Source organism: Camelus bactrianus, chromosome 18, assembly GCF_048773025.1.
Source record: "Camelus bactrianus isolate YW-2024 breed Bactrian camel chromosome 18, ASM4877302v1, whole genome shotgun sequence".
NCBI classification, from domain to species: Eukaryota; Metazoa; Chordata; class Mammalia; order Artiodactyla; family Camelidae; genus Camelus; species Camelus bactrianus.
The window spans coordinates 14,218,703-14,240,425 of record NC_133556.1 but is presented as its reverse complement, the minus strand read 5'-3'; the positions used below and the strand labels follow the sequence as shown (position 1 = coordinate 14,240,425).

General features: G+C 51.4%; 3 protein-coding genes across 9 annotated transcripts; 2 read left to right on the top strand and 1 right to left on the bottom strand.

The window, feature by feature from the left end:
• Positions 1-2,752: 2,752 nt before the first annotated feature.
• Positions 2,753-5,076, top strand: MYL11 (myosin light chain 11). Its single transcript, XM_010972471.3, has 7 exons — positions 2,753-2,899; positions 3,531-3,626; positions 3,865-3,940; positions 4,151-4,255; positions 4,361-4,439; positions 4,741-4,789; positions 4,879-5,076. The coding sequence occupies exons 1-7, from the start codon at positions 2,897-2,899 to the stop codon at positions 4,981-4,983; spliced, it is 513 nt and encodes a 170-aa protein (XP_010970773.1). The 5' UTR covers positions 2,753-2,896; the 3' UTR covers positions 4,984-5,076.
• A 188-nt stretch (positions 5,077-5,264) lies between these two features.
• Positions 5,265-15,505, bottom strand: SEPTIN1 (septin 1). 6 transcript variants are annotated; one of them, XM_074346086.1, is made up of 14 exons: positions 15,377-15,505; positions 13,638-13,689; positions 9,913-10,007; positions 8,859-8,993; positions 8,664-8,754; positions 8,485-8,571; positions 8,121-8,244; positions 7,679-7,813; positions 7,468-7,585; positions 6,728-6,829; positions 6,512-6,611; positions 6,102-6,267; positions 5,769-5,859; positions 5,265-5,664 (listed from the first exon to the last, which is right to left on the bottom strand). In XM_074346086.1, the coding sequence occupies exons 4-14, from the start codon at positions 8,931-8,933 to the stop codon at positions 5,578-5,580; spliced, it is 1,176 nt and encodes a 391-aa protein (XP_074202187.1). In that variant the 5' UTR covers positions 8,934-8,993; positions 9,913-10,007; positions 13,638-13,689; positions 15,377-15,505; the 3' UTR covers positions 5,265-5,577. The 6 variants fall into 6 exon arrangements, with proteins under 6 accessions (XP_074202187.1, XP_074202188.1, XP_074202183.1 ...); XM_074346087.1 differs by lacking the exons at positions 13,638-13,689; positions 15,377-15,505 and adding an exon at positions 11,396-11,419; XM_074346082.1 differs by lacking the exons at positions 9,913-10,007; positions 13,638-13,689; positions 15,377-15,505 and adding an exon at positions 9,372-9,398.
• ZNF48 (zinc finger protein 48) lies at positions 7,485-19,878 on the top strand. Of its 2 annotated transcripts, XM_074346080.1 has the most exons (4): positions 7,485-7,619; positions 9,398-9,455; positions 16,063-16,156; positions 17,301-19,878. In XM_074346080.1, the coding sequence occupies exons 3-4, from the start codon at positions 16,078-16,080 to the stop codon at positions 19,094-19,096; spliced, it is 1,875 nt and encodes a 624-aa protein (XP_074202181.1). In that variant the 5' UTR covers positions 7,485-7,619; positions 9,398-9,455; positions 16,063-16,077; the 3' UTR covers positions 19,097-19,878. The 2 variants fall into 2 exon arrangements, with proteins under 2 accessions (XP_074202181.1, XP_074202180.1); XM_074346079.1 differs by lacking the exons at positions 7,485-7,619; positions 9,398-9,455 and adding an exon at positions 15,209-15,897.
• Positions 19,879-21,723: the final 1,845 nt, after the last annotated feature.

Genomic DNA, 21,723 nt, shown 5'->3' with positions numbered 1-21,723 from the left:
CAGGGCAAATTTGCGATTAATGTGCCTCAGTAGCCAATAAGCTCATTCTCTCACTTTAGCAACGGGAGGAAGATAGATAGCTGTATCAGCCAATGGCAGCATCCAAAGAGTAGGGGCGCTGCCAGCAGGCGGTGCCAGGTCAGGGATATCGGTGACAATCCGAGACAAGCGCGGGAGAGGGGTGACAGTTGGGGACAGGGCGGAGAGAGGGCGGGGGCCGGGAGTATTGGTGCATTCCTTAGCCAATAAGAGCGCCGCGCTGCCCTGCCTGAGTCCTTTCTTGGTCCCCATTCTCCATTCAGCTCCCAAGCCCACCACAGATCCAGTGCCCTGATAAAGTACTCTCGACCTCCACTCTGTCTCTAAGTCTTAGCCTGGTCCTCAACCAACCCCAGCACTCCAAGCCCAGGCGACTATAACCAGAGCCCTAAAATCCTTTAAGCTACTCATCTCTCTGGGTCCGCCATCCCCGGCAGGAATCCCAAACCCCAAGTCCCTCTCTTCAGCCCCAACTATCTGAGCTCCTCCCCAGAATCTGGGCTCCAATTCCTGGGACTTCGTCCTCTGAGTGGCCCACCTCCCCTATTCTACTGGGGTCCCAGACCACAAACCATGAATTCCCAATACTATGAACTCCCATATCTGTGTTCTTATTCTTTAGGGGATCCAGGACCCGTCCCATCACCTACTTCCCTGTCATTGACACACTTCTCTGTGCTCTGCATTCTCTGCTAAAAAAACAAAAACAAAAAACAAACAAACAAAAACCAGACCCCAATCTCATCAGCCACCCTTCTCCAGAGGCTACCCTAGACCACAAACACAAAGCCCTGACTTTACCAGCCCCTCCTGTCTCTGGTCCCCAGTCCCTGGAGCCCCAGGATTCAAGATTCAGCCTCAGGAGAGCTTCAATTTCCATACAAAGTCCACCATCCTGAAATTTCAGTCAAGCCTAGCTCCCAGCTTCCCAATTTCTTGGTTTCTGAGTTCTTTGAGGCACTGCACTCCAAGCTCAGACTCAGATCCTGTGAACTCCAGTGTCTGAGATATGTTGCTTCTGATCTCCTTCTCCTCAACTTCCCCACCTTCCATTTGGCTCCAGCTTCCTGAGCACTTCCCCCATTACCTTCTTTGGAGTTCTCCTTCCCTCCCAGAACCCAGCAATAAGTGGGCTCCTCCCTGGGCCTGGACCCCCATGGTAACCATATAAGGTTAGGCAGCTGTCAGCTAAGGCAGGGAGGGGCAGTTCAGGAGGCCAAGGGCAGCTGCTAAGTTTAGGGTGGCTCCTTCTCTCTTCTTAGAGACAACAGGTGCCTGGACCCCAGTGCCCAGAAAAGAACATGTCTTAGAGGCATTGGCATGAGGCTGGAGGAGGGGGAGGGAAGGAGGCAACTTCCTCAGGACATCAGGTCCTAGAGATAGCAGGAGGAGGAGGAGATGAATGTCCGTGCCAAACTTGGGCCTCCTGGGGCTTCCTCAGCCACTGTTTCCCCAGACCGCCACTGAATGGAATGGACTGGGACACTGAGGCCCAGATGGGTGGGAGAGGTTACCTCAAAGTCACACAATCAACCTAGCTGGTTCTTGCCCAGATTGGAGAGAGAAGCCATTGGCCCATCCCAGCCACCCAGGAGGAGGTGACCAATCAGTTTCCCTCTTGGTGTCTTTGACTCTCCCAAGAGTTCCAACTTTCACACTGGTATCCAAAAAAGTGATTATAGACTCTCACTAGACCATGTCCTTCTCCTGTTTCAAACTTTTTCAAGGCTTCCAGGGCCTCAGCCTGGCACTGAAGACCCTCCTGTGTCTGACCCCCTGGTATCCTCTGCTCAAGCCCAACACAATTCTGGGGAGCTAAACACTCCTGATCTTTCACGATTCCAGGCCTTTGCCCATCGGTGCCCTCTGCTTAGCATGCCTGCTCCTCCACTTTCACCTGACTCACTTCTACTGGCCTCCGTAAATCCATTCCCATACTCCTGGATAGGGCTGCTATGCCCTCTACTTCTGTACTCCTGTCCAGCTGGTGTGTCATTTCCGCGGCTAGACTGTAAGTACCACCAAGGCAGGGCCTGAATATTAATTATAATGATTATACTTCACTAACTGTTTTGAAATAGCGTTCACATCCACAAGTTCGGGGGTGGGATGGGAATTATGTCCCCATTTTATAGAGGGGGAAACAAGGACCCAGGGAGTTGAAGCAAAAAGCCCAAGATCCCAGAGCAGGCTCTCTGCTCCAGGCTGTCTAGTCTCTTCATACCTAGTGACTCCATGCTCCAAATATATCCTTATAAAATCCCCCCTCTCCTTGAAGGGGATGTAGAAGAACTTTCTAATCCTTCAGCTTCCCCAGATGGATCCCTCCCACCTTTAAACTCTACCCCTACCCCTACATATACCTACACTCAACTATGAACTCCACAATGGGGTAGGGAGATTATATTTGCCAAAGTGCACCCACAAATCACAGCCCAGAGCCTGGCACACTAAATGCTCAATAAACTTACTGGGTTTTAATCTGGGCCCACCCCACTCATCTCTCTCCTAGTACTGCGCCTTAGCCTGGATCTTCTCTGAACTTTGGTACATTCCAGTCCCCTTCATGGAGAAAGAACATCCCTTCCTGCCCAAGTCCTAGTGAGACATGCATCCCAAGACCCACTCCCTCCTCCCTCCCTCCCTGAGCTCCAGCTGCTGCGGGCCCTCCAAGAAAGGAGAGGCCCTGAGCTGGGCTATTTTGGTACCTGGGGTGGGCACCCACAGGGCTAAGGTTACCCTGGTATGTTAAGGGCTCCCTGGGGCAGGACTATATAACTCCAGAGGGACCGCCCCAGGCTGACTCTCTGCTCCTTTCCAGCCAGAGCCACTGCCTTGCCCCCAGGAGACCTAAAACATGGTGAGTGAGAATCCCCCAGCCCTTCCCAGATCCCTCAGACCTCAGGGCAGCCTCAGCCTTTGGAAGAAAGTAGCTGGTTCCCAGTCAGCAAGAGAAAAAAAAGATGAATCTTCCTTTTCTTGGTATCACTAAGGGGAATGTCCAGAATGATACCCTGAAGGACCAAACCAAGAGTAATCTGCCCAGACACTCCACCCACAGGAACCCAGTCCCTCTCAAAGCATGCATCATACCTTCCTGCACTCCATCTTCCTAAAACCCCCTGGGACCAGCCAGGCAGGGATTCTCACTCCCATTCTATAAATGAGAAAGTAGACGTTCAGACAAGGTGAATGAGTGGATCAGGGTCACACAGCAAGTCTGTGAGGAGGCAGGCTCAGGGCACTGAGACGGGGAGGTACGTTCCAATTGTTGGCTAGGATGGAAGGATGGAGACTTGAGGGCTATGGATAGGAATTTGGGATACAACTGAAGCAAGTCCCCTCAGCAAAGAGGTCCTAAGGAAGGGGAAGTCTAGAGCCAGAAGTTACTTTAGAAGAATGGACTCAAAGAACCCTGAATCTAGTCCATTGCCTCCAGAGAGGAGTAGGGATTGGCCCATGAGCCCTTCTGCCCCACCTTAACCCCTCAGGCACCCAAGAAGGCCAGAAGAAGGGCAGCAGCAGAGGGCGGAAGCTCCAATGTCTTCTCCATGTTCGATCAGACTCAGATCCAGGAGTTCAAGGAGGTAAGTGTGGGAAGAAAGGAGAATGAAGGCTGATCAAAGGCACCCCCTGCTGCCCCTCCCCCCCCCAGAATGTGCACCTGTTCTGGGGGGAGGGGAAGAGTTTAGAATTCCTTGTTCCCCTCTCTGCTTGGAGTGTAAGAGTGTGGCTGGCTGGGGACCCAGAATCTGATCTGCCTGGGGTAAGGATGCTGCAGCCTAGCCATAGGGATCCTAACCTCCCTACTCCTGCCCTCCACAGGCCTTCACGGTAATCGACCAGAACCGTGATGGCATTATTGACAAGGAAGACCTGCGGGACACCTTCGCAGCCATGGGTGAGCCTCCTACCCAACCAGCAACCAGTAAAGATTCAAGGCTGCAGAGTCATGGGAATTCAGCAGCCTCGTGTTCCAGCCCTGCTGGCTCCACACTGGGCCTCAGTTTACCCATATGAAAAATGGGTGGGATGATGTGAATTCATGGGAAGCATCATCCTCTGGCCCCAAGACCCCACTCCAGCCCATGCTTCCCCCATCCTAATCCAGGGCGTCTGAATGTGAAGAATGAGGAGCTAGATGCCATGATGAAGGAAGCCAGCGGACCCATCAACTTCACTGTCTTCCTGACCATGTTTGGGGAGAAACTCAAAGGTGAATGAAGTATCCCGGGTCCAAGCCCCCAGCTGTCTCTCCCTAGACCTTTCAGGCACTGACCCCTTAGCAACCCTTCAGCTTCATGTGCCCTCTGACCCCCAGGTGCTGACCCTGAGGATGTGATCACTGGAGCCTTCAAGGTCCTGGACCCTGAGGGGAAGGGCACCATCAAGAAGAAATTGTAAGTGACCCCCTCCAGCTGTTCTCACACAGAAACCATCCTTAAATCCTACAAAGAGTTAGGCATTGCCAGGGATGAGGGAGAAATTAGGACTGTGGAAGTGGGCAAGGATTAAATTTTCACAGCACATATAGGGAAGGGCAAAAGGAGGGAGGCCAGAGTGTTTGGGAGACCAATGAGGAATCCAGAGTGAGCCTGGTTTTCAAGGCGAGACTGGGAGTAGCAATAGGGATGAGATGGGAGGTAGTGGAAAGGCCTCACCAAGCCCAATCTCAACTCCCTGTATGTCGCCTCTCTCCAGCCTGGAGGAGTTGCTCACCACGCAGTGTGACCGCTTCTCCCAGGAAGAGGTGAGTGGGGGAGGGGCCCAAGAGAAGTCGAGGGATGGGGGAGGGTGGCCTAAGAACCGGTTGGAGATACCATGACACCTTTTCCCCAGATCAAGAACATGTGGCAGGCCTTCCCCCCTGACGTGGGCGGCAACGTAGATTACAAGAACATCTGCTACGTCATCACGCATGGCGACGCCAAGGACCAGGAGTAGGGGGTTCTCTTAGGCCTCTGCTGGCCAACGCCTTCCTGCCAGTTCGACTCCCCCACCCCGACTCCTAATAAATTGTACTGGTCTTGTTTCTTATCCGCGGCGCCTTCAGTGCATTTGTGCGAGTGGGACTCAGGTGGGAGGCTGGACTGAAACACTGGCTGGCTCTAAACGAGTACCCAGCAAATGAATGAATAAATAGTGGCCCAGAAGCCTGGGTGGAGCGGTTCCATCCGCTACGCCCGCCACTTATTCCCGCTGGGAAAGAGAAGAGGTGCGAAGCCTCAAAGAAACTAAGTTTTTATTGATGTCTCAGCTTCAGTGAAGTGGAGCAGGGTTATGGGAAGTAGGGGCTGGAAGTGAAGCTCGGGCTCTTTAAGTGGACGGGGCGGGGCCAAGGCGGTGTCGGGGGCGGGGCCAAAGGCGGGGCTACAAACTCCAAGATTGGGAGAAATTGTTAGCCGGTGAATCCCTTGCAAGGGAGGGCTTTACAGTCCGGGGCTCCGGGATTAGGAGCCAGGCAGCCTGGGGCTCGGGGATCGGACAAGAGACGAACTGAAGGCGGAGGTGAGGTAAAGTAGGGCCCCGGCGGGGGCCTCAGAGAGCGTCCGACTGCTCGCCTTGAGCCTGGTTCTGCTGCATCTGGGCCTGCATCTTCTCCAGCATCTCCTGCATGCGGCGCAGCTGTACAGGGCAAGATTGCAGGCGGTGGGACCGGGCGAGGCCAGAGAGGGACTTCGAAGAGGGCTTGGGGCCCTGGTCGCGGGGGAAGCTAGGTGCTTGCTCACCTCTTCGTCTTTCTCGCGGATCAACTTCTCCGTCTCCGCCAGAGGCAGCATGGGCAGCGGGATCTCTGTGGCGCTCTGGCGGGAGAGCTTACTACGGGGTGTGGGAAAGGGGCAGGAATCAATCAAGGGCTAGAGGCGCGGTTGTGGGTCACGGCCGCGAGGCAGAGCCTAGGCTTTGGCTGGGGTCCAGAAGGTGGACACATGTCCTTCGGGTTAGGGCCTTAAAGCCGTAAGCAAAGTGGGTGAGAAAAGATTCTAGGAGAGAGGTCTGGAAAGTGAAGGCTGGTAAGGGCGGGGCCTTGCAAGCACCTAGGAGTCAGCTCCCGCTCTCACCTCCGGCTGGCTCGATCACGCGCCCCGGGCCGGGCCAGGCTCTGTAGGCAGCGGGCACGGTAGCCCTCATAGAGCTGATCGTGCGTCACCTCCTTCAGGTCCTGCAGGTGTGTCTGTACCAGCATCCGTCGCAGGTTCAGGAAATCGCAGTGATGGGGGTTCTCCACTGGGGGGCGGACCGGCGAGCGTCAGGGAGCTTGTGGTCCAGCCTCATCAGCTGGGTCGGGTCGCCCCAAAGCCCTGCCGCCGCTGTAGCCGAGGGTCCGCAGTTTGCTGCCCAAGGACCCCTCTTTCGGCTCCTAGGATCCCTGGGACCAGAGCTTGCCCCAACTTCACATGTTGGATGTGGCTGACTTGGAGACGGCCTGGGCTGCTTGCTGGCCTCAGAACACATGTCCCGGCTTACTCACCCTCCACGGTGCCCCAGGAGTAGCGTCGTCCCCTCACCGGTCGGGGCCCGTCATCCCTCACTACTTCACATGAACCGACGACTGCGAAAGGAATGCTTTCCTAGAGGGCAGTAGTCAGGGAATCATCCTTGGCCCCCCTTGGGCAGAAACTTCTTAGCTCCCACTTCCACATCTGCCTCCCCTGCTTCTCTGCCCCTTCCTCCTTTGCCTCTGCACCTTCATCTCTGCATCCTGCCTCTTGAAGTCTTCATCTTCATCAGAGTCACAATCAGGGAACTGGTAGATGTTGATCTCCTCCTCCCTCAACTGGTCCCGGATCTTAAAAAAGACAGATGCAGAGATAGTGAGAAACACAGAGGCTGTAAGCCACAGAAATTACATGACCACAGAGAGTGAGATACAGATACAGATAGGGGTTGGTAGAGACAGAGGAAGACATGAAAGACACAGATGGTGAGATGGATATACAGGATGACTGAAAACAAAATCTCAAGACAATGAAAGGCAGAGACCTAGATGATGCAAAACTGAGACAAACAGTTACCCTAACAGGGAAGACAGATGCCTGGGAAGTTTCTAAGAAGTGCGGACACCAAAAGACCAGGAGAGAAAAACATAAGCAGGCACATGGGAGAGGGCTCCAAAGACACTGGGGCTGGGAAGGTGGTCAGCACCCCGGGGCAGAGAGATAAAAGGGGGTCATCATGTCTATGTCCCTGCCCTCATACAGGCCTTAGCCAAGCATCCAGTCTAGGGATTCTATTCTGAGCCTCCAGAGACATGGCTCCCTTAGGCAGCTTATGTCCCACCTTTCTCAGAAACCTCCCACAATCTAGCCTGACACATCAAGCTCCAAAAAGGCTACCCCAAGATCAAAGAAGTCAAAAGCTGAGTATGGGTTTGATCATGACTTCTGGCTTCATGTGGGGCCAAAGGTCAGAGGCCACCACACACACCTTCTGCTTGAGGGCCTGTGTTTCCTTAGGCATCAGGGCATCTGCTTTGCCAATGACCGGAATGATGTTGACCTTCTCGTGCACCGCCCGGAGGAAGGCCACATCTAGAGGCCGGAGCCTGCACCCAGGGATTGGTCCCATCTCAGTCTCAGGTACAGAGATCCCCCCTCATCCCTCCCAAATGCCCCAACCCCCAGGGTGCCCTCCAGACCCCCGGCCAAAGGGTGAGATGAAATAGAGGCAGCAGTGGACACGGGTATCCTGAATGTTCTTCCGGTTCAGGCCACTCTCATCCCGAAGATACTGCTCAAATTGCTCCTCAATGAAGCGCACCACGGGCAGCCAGCTGGGGCGTGGAGAGAGAGCAGGCAGTCAGAGATCAGGGACCACAGGCAGGGAAGGGGGCAGGGGAGCCAGGACTGTGGGGGTGGGAAGTAGTTTCTTTGGCTCCAACCAAAGACATCAGAGGAAACTGGCAGGTGAGATGTCGGAAAGCAATGGGCACTTTGGGCCACAAGGCCACCAGAAATGGGCCCCACCTTTGGGATCAGGGTTGGGGCAGCCAGGGTAGACCAGCCCTGTATCTAACCCCTCAGTCCCCACAGAATAGCCACATTGGGAAGCTGAGCCCCATACCCTCCCCTACTCCTTACCAGTCTGAACAATCCACTGAGTCCCCAAAGCCAGGTGTGTCCACCAAGGTCAGCTTCACTTTAATACCTCCCTCCTCGATTTCCACACCCTGACGCTCGATGGTCAGGGTTTGTGTCAAGCGGGCTATGAGGATGGGGAGACATCAGGGAGCTAGGTAGGGGTCTGAGGCAGGACTGATGTCCTTAGGCTCTCAGTTGCCCCCACACATTTTTCAGTGGAGGAGACTGGGTCTCAGAGAAAATCAGAGAGCTGCCTGAGTCCCCCAGAACATCATGGGAGACCCAGATGGGAAGGAAAAGAGTGCAGCCTGGGGACACAGGAGGGATCAGAGTGCCTGGAGAGCATGGGGTGGGGCTGTCTTACCACTGGCCTCTGGTACTTGCCGATCCTCATAGAGGTTGGTGAGAAACAGGCTGTTGATGAGGGTGGATTTTCCCAGGCCTGACTCTCCTGAAGACAGGACAGAACCAACTGATCAGGTGAGAGGACAGCCAAGGTCTCTTGAGGACCCCTTGCCAGGCCCCTCTTCCAAACCCCCAGACCTGCCACCATGAGTGTGAAGTCAAACCCCTTCTTGACGGACTTGCGGTGCAGCTGATTGGGGAGGGCGGCGAAACCCACATACTCCTTGTCCTGTTGGGGGGGGGGCGTGATATGAGGCTGCTGAGGGCTGAAGGCAGGGCCCCCAGTGCAACTTGATCTTGGGGTTAGGAGAAGTCAGCCTACTGTGGCTTGACCTGGGCCTGGCTTCCTTGGGGGGTTGGGCGCTGGAAGCATAGATGCCTGGATTCCTGGGCATAAAGACTCACCATGGCCCCGATAGCTGTCGCTGCACCTGCTGTCTCTCTCCACTTCCTCTGGTGGGCAGGAAGCTGAGAGCAGCAAACAAGGGGGCGGGCAATGTAGGAACCTGAGATGCTCGAACTGGCCCAGAGAGGTGGGAAGAGCCAAGACTAAGAATACCTGGGGTCCTCACTTCCTGGATCCCTTTGCCTATCACCCCTTTAGAAAGCTTCAACCCCTCTATTCTCTGTATTCCTTTGTTCCAAGCCCGAGTGTAGCCCCATCACCCTGGTGGAAGGGAGGGTATCGGCAGAGAGGAAGGAAGCGGGTTGGTCTCTCTAGCAAGTGAGATGGAGGCTTTGACAGGGATGGTTTTTAAAAAAAAAAAAAAGTTTCAAGTGTCTGAGTAGACCAAAAGCCATAACAAGAATGGAGTGTGGGTGGGAGGGGCTGTCAATTTTCCTCACCAGCTCATGCATTGGATTCTTTAAAGGACTTCAGGTCTTTGGATACCACCACCAGAGAGAACTTTCTTCAGGATCCTGGCCAAGGTACTCCCCTGCTCGAAACCCTTCAGAGGCTTCCCGGTGACCTCTGAACAAGTCTGAGTTCTGATCTGGCAGCCTTCCCCATCTGACCTCATAACCCCATCCTGCACTCACACTTAGTGAGTGCCACATCCTTGGCTCTGCTCACATTGAGCTTTTCCTTCTTCTGCACCAGGTGAATTCCTCTTCATCCTTCAAAGATTTTTTTTTTTTTTGCATTTATTTATTTATTTATTTATTTATTTATTTATTTATTTATTTATTTATATTGAGGTATAGTCAGTTTACAGTGTAGTGTCAATTTCTGGTGTACAGCACAATATCCTTCAAGGATTTGATTCAAAGGGCTCTTCTTCCTCTTCTATGAAATCTTACCCACCCACCCGAGGCAGAGTCATTTTTCCATCCTCTGGACCCCTGGCACCTTTCACAGGCCCTTCCAATGCCCACGTTTGCTTACCAGACTGTGGCTGTCTCTTCTACTCCCAGCTGAGCTTTCTGAGGGAAGTGACCATGTCTTCCTAATTTCTGTATCCCCAGTGTCTTGCACAGCACCTGACACAAAGAAGGTGCCAGTAAATAATGTACTAGATGAATGAATGCGTGTAAAAATGAGTGAGTGAAGTTAGTCAGGGACAAAGCTGGGAGGCTGCAGAACATATAAAAGAAGGTTTGCTTTGGAGTCAGAAAGAATTTTCTAAACCACAGCTCTACCGCTTAGTATGTGACCCTGGGCAAGTCATTTGACCTCTCTGAACTCCATTTTCTTCATAGTAAGATGAAATGCACACATTTCCACTCACTCATCAGGACTCAGAGTGGTTTTGGATGATGTGTGCTTTGGAGTCAATCAGATACATATACCCTGTACCCTGTATACATACCTAAGCTTTAGCATTTATTAACTGAGTGACCTCTCTGAGCTTTTAAAGATAGTCTTCTTACTATGGTCTTGCTTGATCTGGATCCCGCCTACTGCTCCAACCCCATTTCCTTTCTCCACTCCTCCTGGTTCTATTTATTATTTCCCTTTTGGCCCATTATTGACTAAATTGTGCTCCCTGCCTTGAATTCATGTGTTGGAGCCCTAACCCCCCATGTGATTATATTTGGAGATAGGACCTTTAAGAGGTAATTAAGGTTAAATGAGGTCATAAGGGTGGGGCCCTGATCCGATAGGTCTGGTGTCCTTATAACAAGAGACATCGGCAATCTGTCTCTGTACATGTGAGCACACAGTGAGAAGGCAGCGGTCTGCACCCCGAGGAAAGAGGCCTCACCAGAAATGAACCCTGCTGGCATTTTGATCTTGGACTTCCAGTCTCCAGAACTATGAGAAAATAAATACCTGTTGTTTAAGACTAGTCTGTGGTATTCTGTTATGGCAGCCTGAGGCGACTAACACAGGCTCATGGCTCACTCCTTTCCCCTCCTCACTTTAAGGCAACCACTCTAATGTGCTTAATGTGTAATTTTTAAATTTGCATATATTTTGAAAAATGCATAGTATACAGTACATGTTTACACAAATGGTAATATATATATAGATGAATATATATTTCTGTTAACTTTTCATTCAGCACTATTTTTAAAGACCCATCCATGTTGCCATCCATTTACCTTATCTTTACTTCAACCTCATTTCTAGTACTGCCACCTTCATGTAACCCTGGGAAAATCACCTCTCTGGGCCTTACTTTCCTCATCTATCAAATGGAATTGGAAGCTCCTCCCATACTGAATTCACAAAATCTGTGCAAGTTTCATATGATAATACACATATAGTGATTAAGAGCTCTGTGATCCTATTAACTGTGTGAATTTGGGCATCTTACTTTAACCTCTTGTGACTTAGTTTCTTTATCTGTTAAATGGTAGCATTAATAATTTTACCTTACAGGGTCATGATGAGGATTATATGCCTGACACACATGCCTTCATACCTGGCGTAGGAGATGAGCTCACATAGACTGCTAGTTATTGCTATAACATGAGCTGAGGGGTGTGACTGTGCCACCGGCTCCAACTCAGTGACTGCTCTTCTGGATTAGCTGCTGAGAATCCAGACACAGTGAATCAGTCACAGTTGTTGCCCTCTGGGGAGACAGAGACAGCCACAAGTAAGTGTGACACACAGCACTGGTGCTAAAAATACAGTGTAATAAGGAGATAAACAGAGTTCTTTGAAAGGCCAAGGGAGGGATAATTATACCCTTCCCCACTGCACCACAACCCTTCCTCCTGCATTTCTCATCAGGCTGAGCAGCCCTACTGACTTAGTTAAAACTCTGAACACCCACCTCCCTTGCTCTCCGCAAGTATATCCAATCAGTTTCCAATTCCTTCCTATCAATGAGAAAAATTGGTCCCTTCCTCTCTACACTCTTCACCCTTTTGCCCTTGCACTGGGTTCAGGCTCTAATCAGCTCTTCCCTAAATTATTCAACAACCTTTAAGAAAATAACATGTACACACCTGTCAGAATGGCTATCATCAAAAAGACCACAAATAACAAATCTTGGTGAGGATGTGGCAAAAAGGGAACCTCTGTACATTGTTGGTGGGAATGTAAATTGCTGCAGCCACTGTAGAAAACAGTATGGAGGTTCTGCAAAGAACTAAAAATAGAATCACCATATGACCCAGCAATTCCAGTCCTGGGTATATACTGGAAGAAAATGAAAACACTAATTTGAAAAGATGCATGCACCCCAATATTCATGCAGCAGTATTTACAATAGCCAAGACATGGAAGCAACTTAAGTGTCCATCAACAGATGAATGGCTAAAGGATATATATATCACATTATATATTATATAATACATGTAATTATATATAATGGAATACTACTTAGCCATAAAAAGAATGAAATTTTCCCATTTGCAACAACATGGATAGACCTGGGAGGGTATTATGCTTAGCGAAATAAGTCAGAGAAAGAAAGACAAACATTGTATATTACCACTTATGTGTGGAATCTAAAAAATAAAACTAGTGAATATAACAAAAAAGAAACATACTCACAGATACAGAGAACAAACTAGTGGTTACCAGTGGGCAAGGGAAGGGGGAGGCGTAAGACGAGTAGGGGATTAGGAGATACAAACTACCAGGTATAAAATAAATAAGCTGCAAGGATATATTGTACACCACAGGAAATATAGCCAATATTTTATAACTATAAATGGAGCATAATTTTAAAACTTGTGAATCACTATTTGTACACCTGAAACTTACATAATATTGTAAATCAATTATATCTCAATAAAAAATGAAAAAAACAGGCATATCATTTATTTGCTGTATAACCAACACATAGTCTCATAGAAAAATTAGCAAATGCAAGTGGTTAGAAAAATTTACCTCTCATATTAGTACCATGATATAACCTCATTTTGATTTTGTATTCTTCTAAATTTTCTCATATGCCCATACATATGAATAATTATAGTCACAAAACTAGGATCATACTGGAACTTTAGAAACCTGTTTTTATTCTGTACACCTTTCTATGATCATGAATACACATCTGCATTAACATTTTTAGAGCTGCTTAGTATTTGGGTTGATACCAGTTCTTCCCTGTGATAAACAGTGCTGAGCTGGGATGAATACGTTTGTGGTGCTATCATTATGCACTTGTCCAACCATTTCCTTGGGCCTCATCTCTATACAGGGAATTACTGAATCAAAGGAAGTCACATATTTAAAGCATATGTGCATATTAACAAATACCCTGCAGAATGGGTTCTCGGCTGGTCTTTGGTTTAAGTGTAGGAATGACATGAATTAGTAGTAACACAGTATTCCATTTACATGCTTATTAACCCCAACAAATTATGCCCAATTATTCATGTGATAAGGTTTGGGGCCTGTTTAGAGAAAGGAAGATTCTTGAGTTTCCAGTGGGACAGTGTACGGTGGACAGCAGTTTTCCCATTTAATAATCATCTGGATTAGTTATTTTTCATCTCACCATCATATCTTCATAGCTACCTATGCCCTACCAGGCAGTCCTGGGGGGGGCTTCTATATGTTTAGAACTGAGTTCAGGTTCAGACCTAGTAACTCCAGGATTCATCTCAAGAGCTAGCTCTACAAGTGAGTATGGCATGTGGGCTGGCCAGTCTTTGGGGGGTTTCCTACAAGAGGGACTGGCTCTTTGCCATTTGGTGCCCTCTTACCTCTGTTTCCCAGCACTTGTGCCTGGTACACGCTGGACCCATCAGGAAATGTCTGTGGAACAAATGATTAACTTACCATCCTATCTTTAGCTTCCACTACTTTGCTATTATGTAAACTCATGACACATTGAAACAGAACTATTCTGTTTTTTCCTCTTTGAGGGTAGGTCATAACCATCTTTGGATTCCAAGCTTCCAGCACACAGCAGGTTTTCCTTGAGTGCATGGGCCACTGTTTATTTCATTCCCTGTCTAGAGTTCTTCATTCAAGGCCCACTTCAGCCAGACTTTGCTGAAATCTTAGCTGTTCTGAAACAATCAGCTCAAAAATGCCACCTTCTTCCTTGCTTACTTCAGCCCAAAGAGTAATTTCTGCTATTTTTTACTAAGTGCTTTACACATATTATCCTCAACCATTCAAATTAGGTATTATCATTTCAGGAAACAGAAGTAACTTCCCTAAGGTTAAACAGTAGCAAATGACAAGGCCAGGAATCAAACTCTGCATGAATGACCTTAAAAAGTGTCCACAGCCACTAAACTCTCCAGGTCTCTCTCTTTCTGCACTACATTCCTATCAAATCTTTCTTCATTAGGTCAGTATAGAATCTGTCACAACATCTGCCCACCTCCTACCCGGCCGAGAGCTCCCTGAGGGGTTTCTTTGTATTTCTAGGTCTTAGACAGTGTCTAAATTATTGGTTGGTGATTCATAAGTATGTGTTGATTCATTTGTGGTCCCTGTTTATCAGTGTCTAACATTCATGCATACCAGGTACCTAGAACCATCTAGACTCATTCCCACAAATTAGGCTTCTTCCTGCTCTCCCACACTATCTTGAATCAGTACATGTAACTCTCTAATGCCCTAACAGTTCTTATTTGTCATGATTTGTGTACTAGCCCTTTAAACTGGTAGCATCCCAAGGACAACTCTTACATGTGTTTCACCTCTGTATCAAACTCTTGGCATAACACTGAGGCGCTAATAAATGTGAATTAATACGCAAATCTTTTTACACTTCTCCATCATTAGATGGGCATCAGACACTTCCAGGCACCCCACCTGCTCCCCAAAGGCAAGCTTGCCCAGAGTACAGATACTGGGGAATCATGCCCCTGGGACCACTACAACACAGCCCTAGCCAGGGGCCCACCAAGCTGGGAAACAGGGTTTCATGTTTTAGCCTCTTCCTGGGCTTTGCCTTTGTAGGGCTGTCGACCTGTCCCTAGTCTCCTCAGGGCTTCTTTCTTTGTGTCTGTCTCTTTGTCTCTGCCTGTTTCGGTCTTTATTCCACTGCCTCTGGGCCTGTTTCTCTCCAGGTTCCCTGCCTTTCCTTGCAGTTCCTCCAACTCTGTTTCAGTCACTTTATATCTCTTATCTGTTTCCGCATCTCTTTGTTTCTGGCAGCCAATCTTCTGCTCCTGTATTTTTGATCGGCTGCAGTCTCACTGTCTCTCCGCTTTTGCAGCCTCTCTCACCCTGGGCTCTTAAAATACGACTTTGTGAGGCTCGGGGCCCAGGTCTAATTCCATCAGGCTGCCTCTCCACAGCACGCTGGTGTCTGCCACTAGCTTCTGTTCCTGCCTTGGTCTCCCCCAGCTTAGCCCCCACCCGCAGCCCCCGGCCTCTCCGACCAGCCCCGCTTTGTTTCCTGTGTCTCGGCGCCCCGCCCCTGCCCCGTCTGGGGTCTCCGCCGCCCTCTGCCGCCCTTTGTCTGCCTTGGTCTTTCCCCCACCCCTTTCTCTGGGTCCGTCTTTGGATCTCTTTGTCTCTCCGGGCTGGGGTGGTTGGCGCTGTCGGCCAGCTCCGGGGGTCGGCGCGGGTGGCCTGACACAGCGACAATTAGGAAGCTCTTCGGCCCTCCTCGCTCAGCTCCAACCCAGGAGGCACACGGTTAAAACCACCGAGTTCGGGCATCTGTCCTCGGCTCAGAGTAACCCTCTCCACGGCACGCGGCGCCCGCCGGACACCGAGCTCCGGAGGACGCAGGCGGCCGCCACAGGCGTGCAGCTCCTCCAAGGTCCTAGAGCGGCTCGGTGCCGCCCGGCGCTTCCGCTTCCCGTCCCCGCCCCCGGCGGCAGCCCCCGGGACGCCTGGGTCCGAGCCCCCTCCCCGTTTGGCGCCGAGCCCGCATACCCGAGCCGCCGGCGGCTCGGACACCGGGGCCCCGCCGAGGAGCTCCGGAGGGCGCCGGGGTGGCGGCGGCGGCGGCGGTTGGAGGGGAAGGAGGCGGCTGAGTGCCGGAAGGAGCAGCAGGTGCAGGGGTGGTGGGCGGCACGGGCGGGGGTCACCGGGAGCCGCGCCCGCACCTCGGATCTGGACGCTGCCCGGTGCCCCGCACCGGCCGGCAGAGGGCAGCGGCAGGGCGCCGCCGTCCGCACATGGCTGTGTGACCGTAGAATTGTCTGTCCCCTTGCTCAGAGCGGCGTACCGGCGATGCAGCGCGCGGTGGGGTCCTGGGGCCCGGATCTCCGTGGCCCAGAGGACAGGGAGCAGCTGAGAGGCGCCCGCACAGGTGAGGGCCGAGGCGGCGCGCCGCCATGGGCAGGTAATGGCGGGGTGGGGACTCCGGAGCTGGGCTCTACCTGGCCCAGACCCAGAAAAATCGGACATGAACTGTGCTACCAGGGAGAAAGGGGGAAGGGAGCAAAAGCCGAAGGAGGGAGCCAGTGTTTCTGAGCACCTACTACGCATCAGGTCACGAGGGGCATCATTTCAAGGACTTCCCCTCCCCGACAGGCATCACCATCCTCACTGCCTCTATCCTACTTCAGGCCTCATTCTGTCTAATCCTGGCAATTGCAGCAATCTCCCCTCAGCCCTTTTCTCTCTGTGTAGTCACAATGATCTAAGTCCAGATCTAATCCTGTCTCCCTTCACAAAAACCTTCCCTTGCTCCCTCTGCCTACTAATTAAAAACCTTAGCCTAGTGTTCAATTCAGATGATACATGCTTAATCTAATTCCAGCATCCCTTTCCAGCTTTATCTTCCATTCCTTTCCATGGTTTACTCTTTTCTATGCTGTGAAAACCCAGCCCTATCTATTTCCTCTCTGCTGTGACAGCACAGTTATTCTAAGCCTGCAATCATAATTATTTGTGTTTTATCTCCTACCAACCCGAAGCATCTTGAGGGACAGGTGTGTGTCTGGGTCCTCTCAGGTATACATAAGACGACTGAAGAAATAAATTACAGAATGCGCTAATATAAAAAAGATATAATATAATTAGCGAGTACTGGTTTTCCAAATAGAGACAATATAACGTAGGGCTTAACACAGTCTTGGGAATCAGACAGACCCGAGTTAGAAACCTGGTTTTACTACTTTCTAACCTTAATAGCCTTGAGCTAGTGACTTAAATTCTCCAAGTCTCTCCATGTCTATAAAATGGGGATAGTAACAGTATTACCTCATAGGATTGTTCACAAGGATTCAGTAATGCTTAGTTAAGTTATTGGCACATACGAAGGGCAATGGTAAAAAGAAGTTACTGTTATTGAGAGGCACAGACAATATGTGCTTCAGAAATTCAGAGGAGCAAGAGCAAGAGAGATCCTTGTGACCACAGACTGTCAAGGACACCTTCTTGGGGAGGCTGCAGTGGAAGATAGGGCCTGAGCCAAAGGGCAGATCTGCAACTCCCTTTTCTTTCCCCAGGTCTAGGGAGTGAGAATGCAGAAATTTCTCAGCCGGATGAGTATGATCATGCCCCACAGGAGGATGACCTGGGGTTCAAGGAAGAGGAAGATTTGGCCCCAGGTCATGAAGTAGGAAATGCCTCTCTCAAACCCGAAGGCATCCAGACCTGGGATGACTTGTGGGTCCAGAGAGAGGGACCTGGAAAACCTCAGGCTCGGGACAGAGGCCCCCGGCTCCTCGGAGAACCACGCTGGGGCCAGGTTAGTGATCGGGCTGCTGTGTGTGGTGAGTGTGGCAAGAGTTTTCGGCAGATGTCAGATCTGGTGAAACACCAGCGGACCCACACAGGGGAGAAGCCCTACAAGTGCGGGGTCTGTGGCAAGGGCTTTGGGGATAGCTCTGCCCGGATCAAACACCAGCGAACTCATAGCGGTGAAAAGCCCTACAGAGCCCGACCACCAGCCCAGGGTCCCCCAAAGATTCCTCGGTCCAGGATCCCTGCTGGTGAGCGCCCCACTATCTGCGGGGAATGTGGCAAGAGCTTCCGGCAGAGTTCTGACCTGGTGAAACACCAGCGGACACACACGGGTGAGAAGCCATACAAGTGTGGCATCTGTGGCAAGGGCTTTGGCGACAGTTCTGCCCGCATAAAGCATCAGCGGACACACCGGGGGGAGCAGCCCCCTCGGCCTGTGGTGTCCCGACGGCAGCCATCCCGAGCGGCCATGGCAGCTGCACAGGGACCTAAGGCCCAGGACAAGCCATATATCTGCACTGATTGTGGAAAAAGATTTGTGCTCAGTTGCAGCCTCCTGAGCCACCAGCGCAGTCACCTAGGGCCCAAACCTTTTGGCTGCGACGTGTGTGGAAAGGAATTTGCCCGGGGCTCAGATCTGGTGAAGCATCTGCGAGTGCACACAGGAGAGAAGCCCTACCTCTGCCCTGAGTGTGGCAAGGGCTTTGCTGACAGCTCTGCCCGGGTCAAGCACCTCCGTACCCACAGTGGTGAGAGGCCTCACGCCTGTCCGGAATGTGACCGCACCTTCAGCCTCAGCTCCACCCTTCTCCGCCACCGCCTCACTCACATGGAGCCCCAGGACTTCAGCTTCCCGGGCTACCCTCTGGCCCCCCTGATCCCCAGCCCACCCCCCAGCTCAAGCCCACCTCCCCTCGGCACCAGCCCCCCGCTGACGCCTCGAAGTCCTTCACACTCAGGTGATGGCCCTTTTGGCCTGCCTGGCTTGGAGCCAGAGCCTGGGGGCCCACAGGCTGGGGAGCCACCCCCACCACTGGCGGGTGACAAGCCCCACAAGTGCCCTGAGTGTGGCAAGGGCTTCCGCCGAAGCTCGGACCTGGTGAAACACCATCGCGTACATACGGGGGAAAAACCCTACCTCTGCCCTGAATGCGGCAAGGGTTTTGCCGACAGCTCGGCCCGAGTCAAGCACCTCCGCACCCACCGTGGTGAACGGGCTCGGCCACCACCATCATCCACTCTCCTGAGGCCACATAACCCCCCTGGCCCAGCACCCACAACCCCTCGATCCCGAGTCCGGGCCCAGCCCTCCGGACCCAGCCAGCCCCATGTATGTGGCTTCTGTGGGAAGGAGTTTCCCCGGAGCTCAGATCTGGTCAAACATAGGCGAACACACACTGGGGAGAAGCCATACAAGTGTGCAGAATGTGGCAAGGGTTTTGGTGACAGTTCTGCCCGTATCAAGCACCAGCGTGGGCACCTGGTCCTGAGGCCCTTTGGGACAGGGGATGGTCGGGCAAGGCCCCTGAAAGAGGAGCCACCAACGGGACTAGAATGATGGGGTCTAGGGAGGGTGGAGGCCCAGGAGACCAAAAGGAGGGTATCTGCTGCTTAAGCAGAGAAGAAAGGGCCTGGGAGGTGGTGGGAGGGAGAAGGAGGGGAAGAAACGGGAGAAAGGAGTGAATAGATAGAGACAGAGATTGGAGACAATGACCTTGAAGCTCAGGAAATTGTCCTGGCTGGGCTCAGTCAGGACCTTGCCAGTGTGGTCTATGCCCCCAGCTTTTAGAACACTGCCTACTATACAGAAGACACTCAATAAGTATTTGTTGAATGAATAAACTGGCCTTAGCCTGAGGGCCATTAACTCCTTAAAGAATTCCTGCTGCCTCTTAACCTATTAATTGATTCCTCCCAACCTTGCCCCTGGAAGACCAGCACCCTGAACCAGGATTTGTTAGACCTGTTGAGCTGCAACAATGAGAGTTACGAGGTTTGTGGTGACAGAGCGAGGCAGGGCCATCTTGAGCTCTGAAGCAGGCAGTACCCAGCCTCAGGCCACTAGACACAGTCTTAGGCAGGAAGGGCCACTTGGACAGACACCAGACCTATCTGCGCTGGAGAAGCCCAACCCATCCTGACATCTGGACACTGGCAGAATAGAGCAGAGACAGCAGAAGGACATCCACTCTGGATGCTAAGCCCAGGTCCTCCTGGCAGGCATCAGCAGAGACACACTGGCTTGGAGGGCAGTACTTGAGTGAGGAGAGGCCAGGGAAGCACCAAGACCCTACAGTCACATCTCTGTGTCTCCTTGCCAATAAACTGCTTTTTGTCTGAGGTTTGGACTCGTGTGTGCATGGTGAGGGGTGAAAAATGTACCCAAGGGTCACCACAGGCAAAACCTACAAGCCATGTGTAAACTTGACCTCTGAGCCCGTCAAATAAAGAAGTTGGCTCCTCATAGCTGCTTTCTAGCTCTGATAACTGGTTAAAAAACGGCAACCAGGTCTGTCAGCTGATGCCCTAGACCTGAATTCTGCCTGCCCACAGGCGCCACCTACACCACAGCATCAGGCGCGACCCTTAAAAGGAAAAACACAACGGCACGGGGTAAGAGAGGAGGGAGAGAGAGTGTGTGTGTCGGGGGGGGGGGGGGGGCGGGATTCCTTGAGCGCTGTTGCTACGGCGACAGGTGGGGGGGGAAATGTGGCGGGCCTGTCTGATGCTCTGCCTTCTGGGAACCCCACCACCCTGCGACCCTTTTTTATTTGTCAAGAAGCAGGTCATTTGGCTGCAGAGCCCAAAAGGAGGGCAAAGGGGAAGGCCTCTTTATCCCCTGGAAAAGGCAACGTATTTCCCAGCCACCCATGCATCATTAGGTGCAGGACTCCAATTCCTAGCTTTTTCCGAGGAGGGCGCCAATAGGGAGGAAGAAGGAACTGACCTGATTGGCTAGGGACAAAAAAAAAAGACTAGGGCGGTTCACCCACCTAAGAAACGAAGTCTATGACTGCCCTGCAACTTCGCCGCCTAGGCGTCTCAGCTAATTTGCGTGCAGGAATGAGCCTGGGTAGAATCTCTCGCGAGATCTTAACCATCGCCCGGGCTTCCCTAGAAACCAATGAAAGCTTGCTGCTGCACGGCTCCTCCCAGTCCTTCCACCCCTGCCAAGTTGTCACATACGCTCCGTAACCCAAGAATTTTGAGTTCTGTTCTGGGGTTCTTCGCGGCTTCCGTCCTTCAGTGCACACACACCCATAGATCTGAATGGAGGCCTCTTGGGGCTTTAGGAAGATAATGCTGGTTTCTGTGTCTCCCCTCCCTACCAGGTTGGCCTCCAAGCTAGTCTGCAATGAACTCTGTAAAATTGTATCTGACCATGTCACTCCCCTAATTAAAAACCCTGCTGTATCTCTGCATGTCCTCTAATAAAACTTACCTCCTAAGCTGGCATTCAAGGCCTTCCACTATGTGATTTCAGCCCTGGGCTTCTTAAATGTTCTGTTTACTTAACTTGGAATGCTGCCGACCCCGCCCTTGTTAACCTAACCAAACACTTCAAGCATTATTTCCTCCCGGAAGCCTTCCCTAAACCTCCCCACTGGACCCCCTTCATCTGAGCACTTAACATACCGAGAGCGTCTTTAGGATAGAGACTCAACAGCATTACTTACTGTGTGCTGGGTAGTGAGCATAGAAGGATGAGTAAGACGAAGTTTCTGCCATCAGTTTCCAAGCAGAAGATAGACAATGAACAACTATTTTCAAGTGTAAAGACTATGCAGAAAGCATGCATGCATGCAGGAGAGAATCCTCTGACCCTACATGGTCCAGTGCCTCTCCAAAGAAGTGGTAATTATGACATAAAGACTGATTTGGATTAAGCTAAGAAAGGAGGAGGTGGGAGATGGGATGGGGGGGGTGGCGTGTTCTAGGCAGAATAAAGAGTGCGCACCAAGTCCTTGAGGATTCAAGAACTTAAGTAAACTTCTAGTGAGGCTGAAGACACACAGTGAAATGCAGAGTAGTGAAGAGTAAGATAAAGACTTTCCCAAATTCAACTTTCTACTTCCCAGTCCTAAAACGGGCCTGGCACACAATAGGCCTCACTAAATACTTTTTGTTTCCTTGGATGTGCTCTGCACAAGAGTTCACGGTTCTACAAGCTGCTCTTTGTCCATC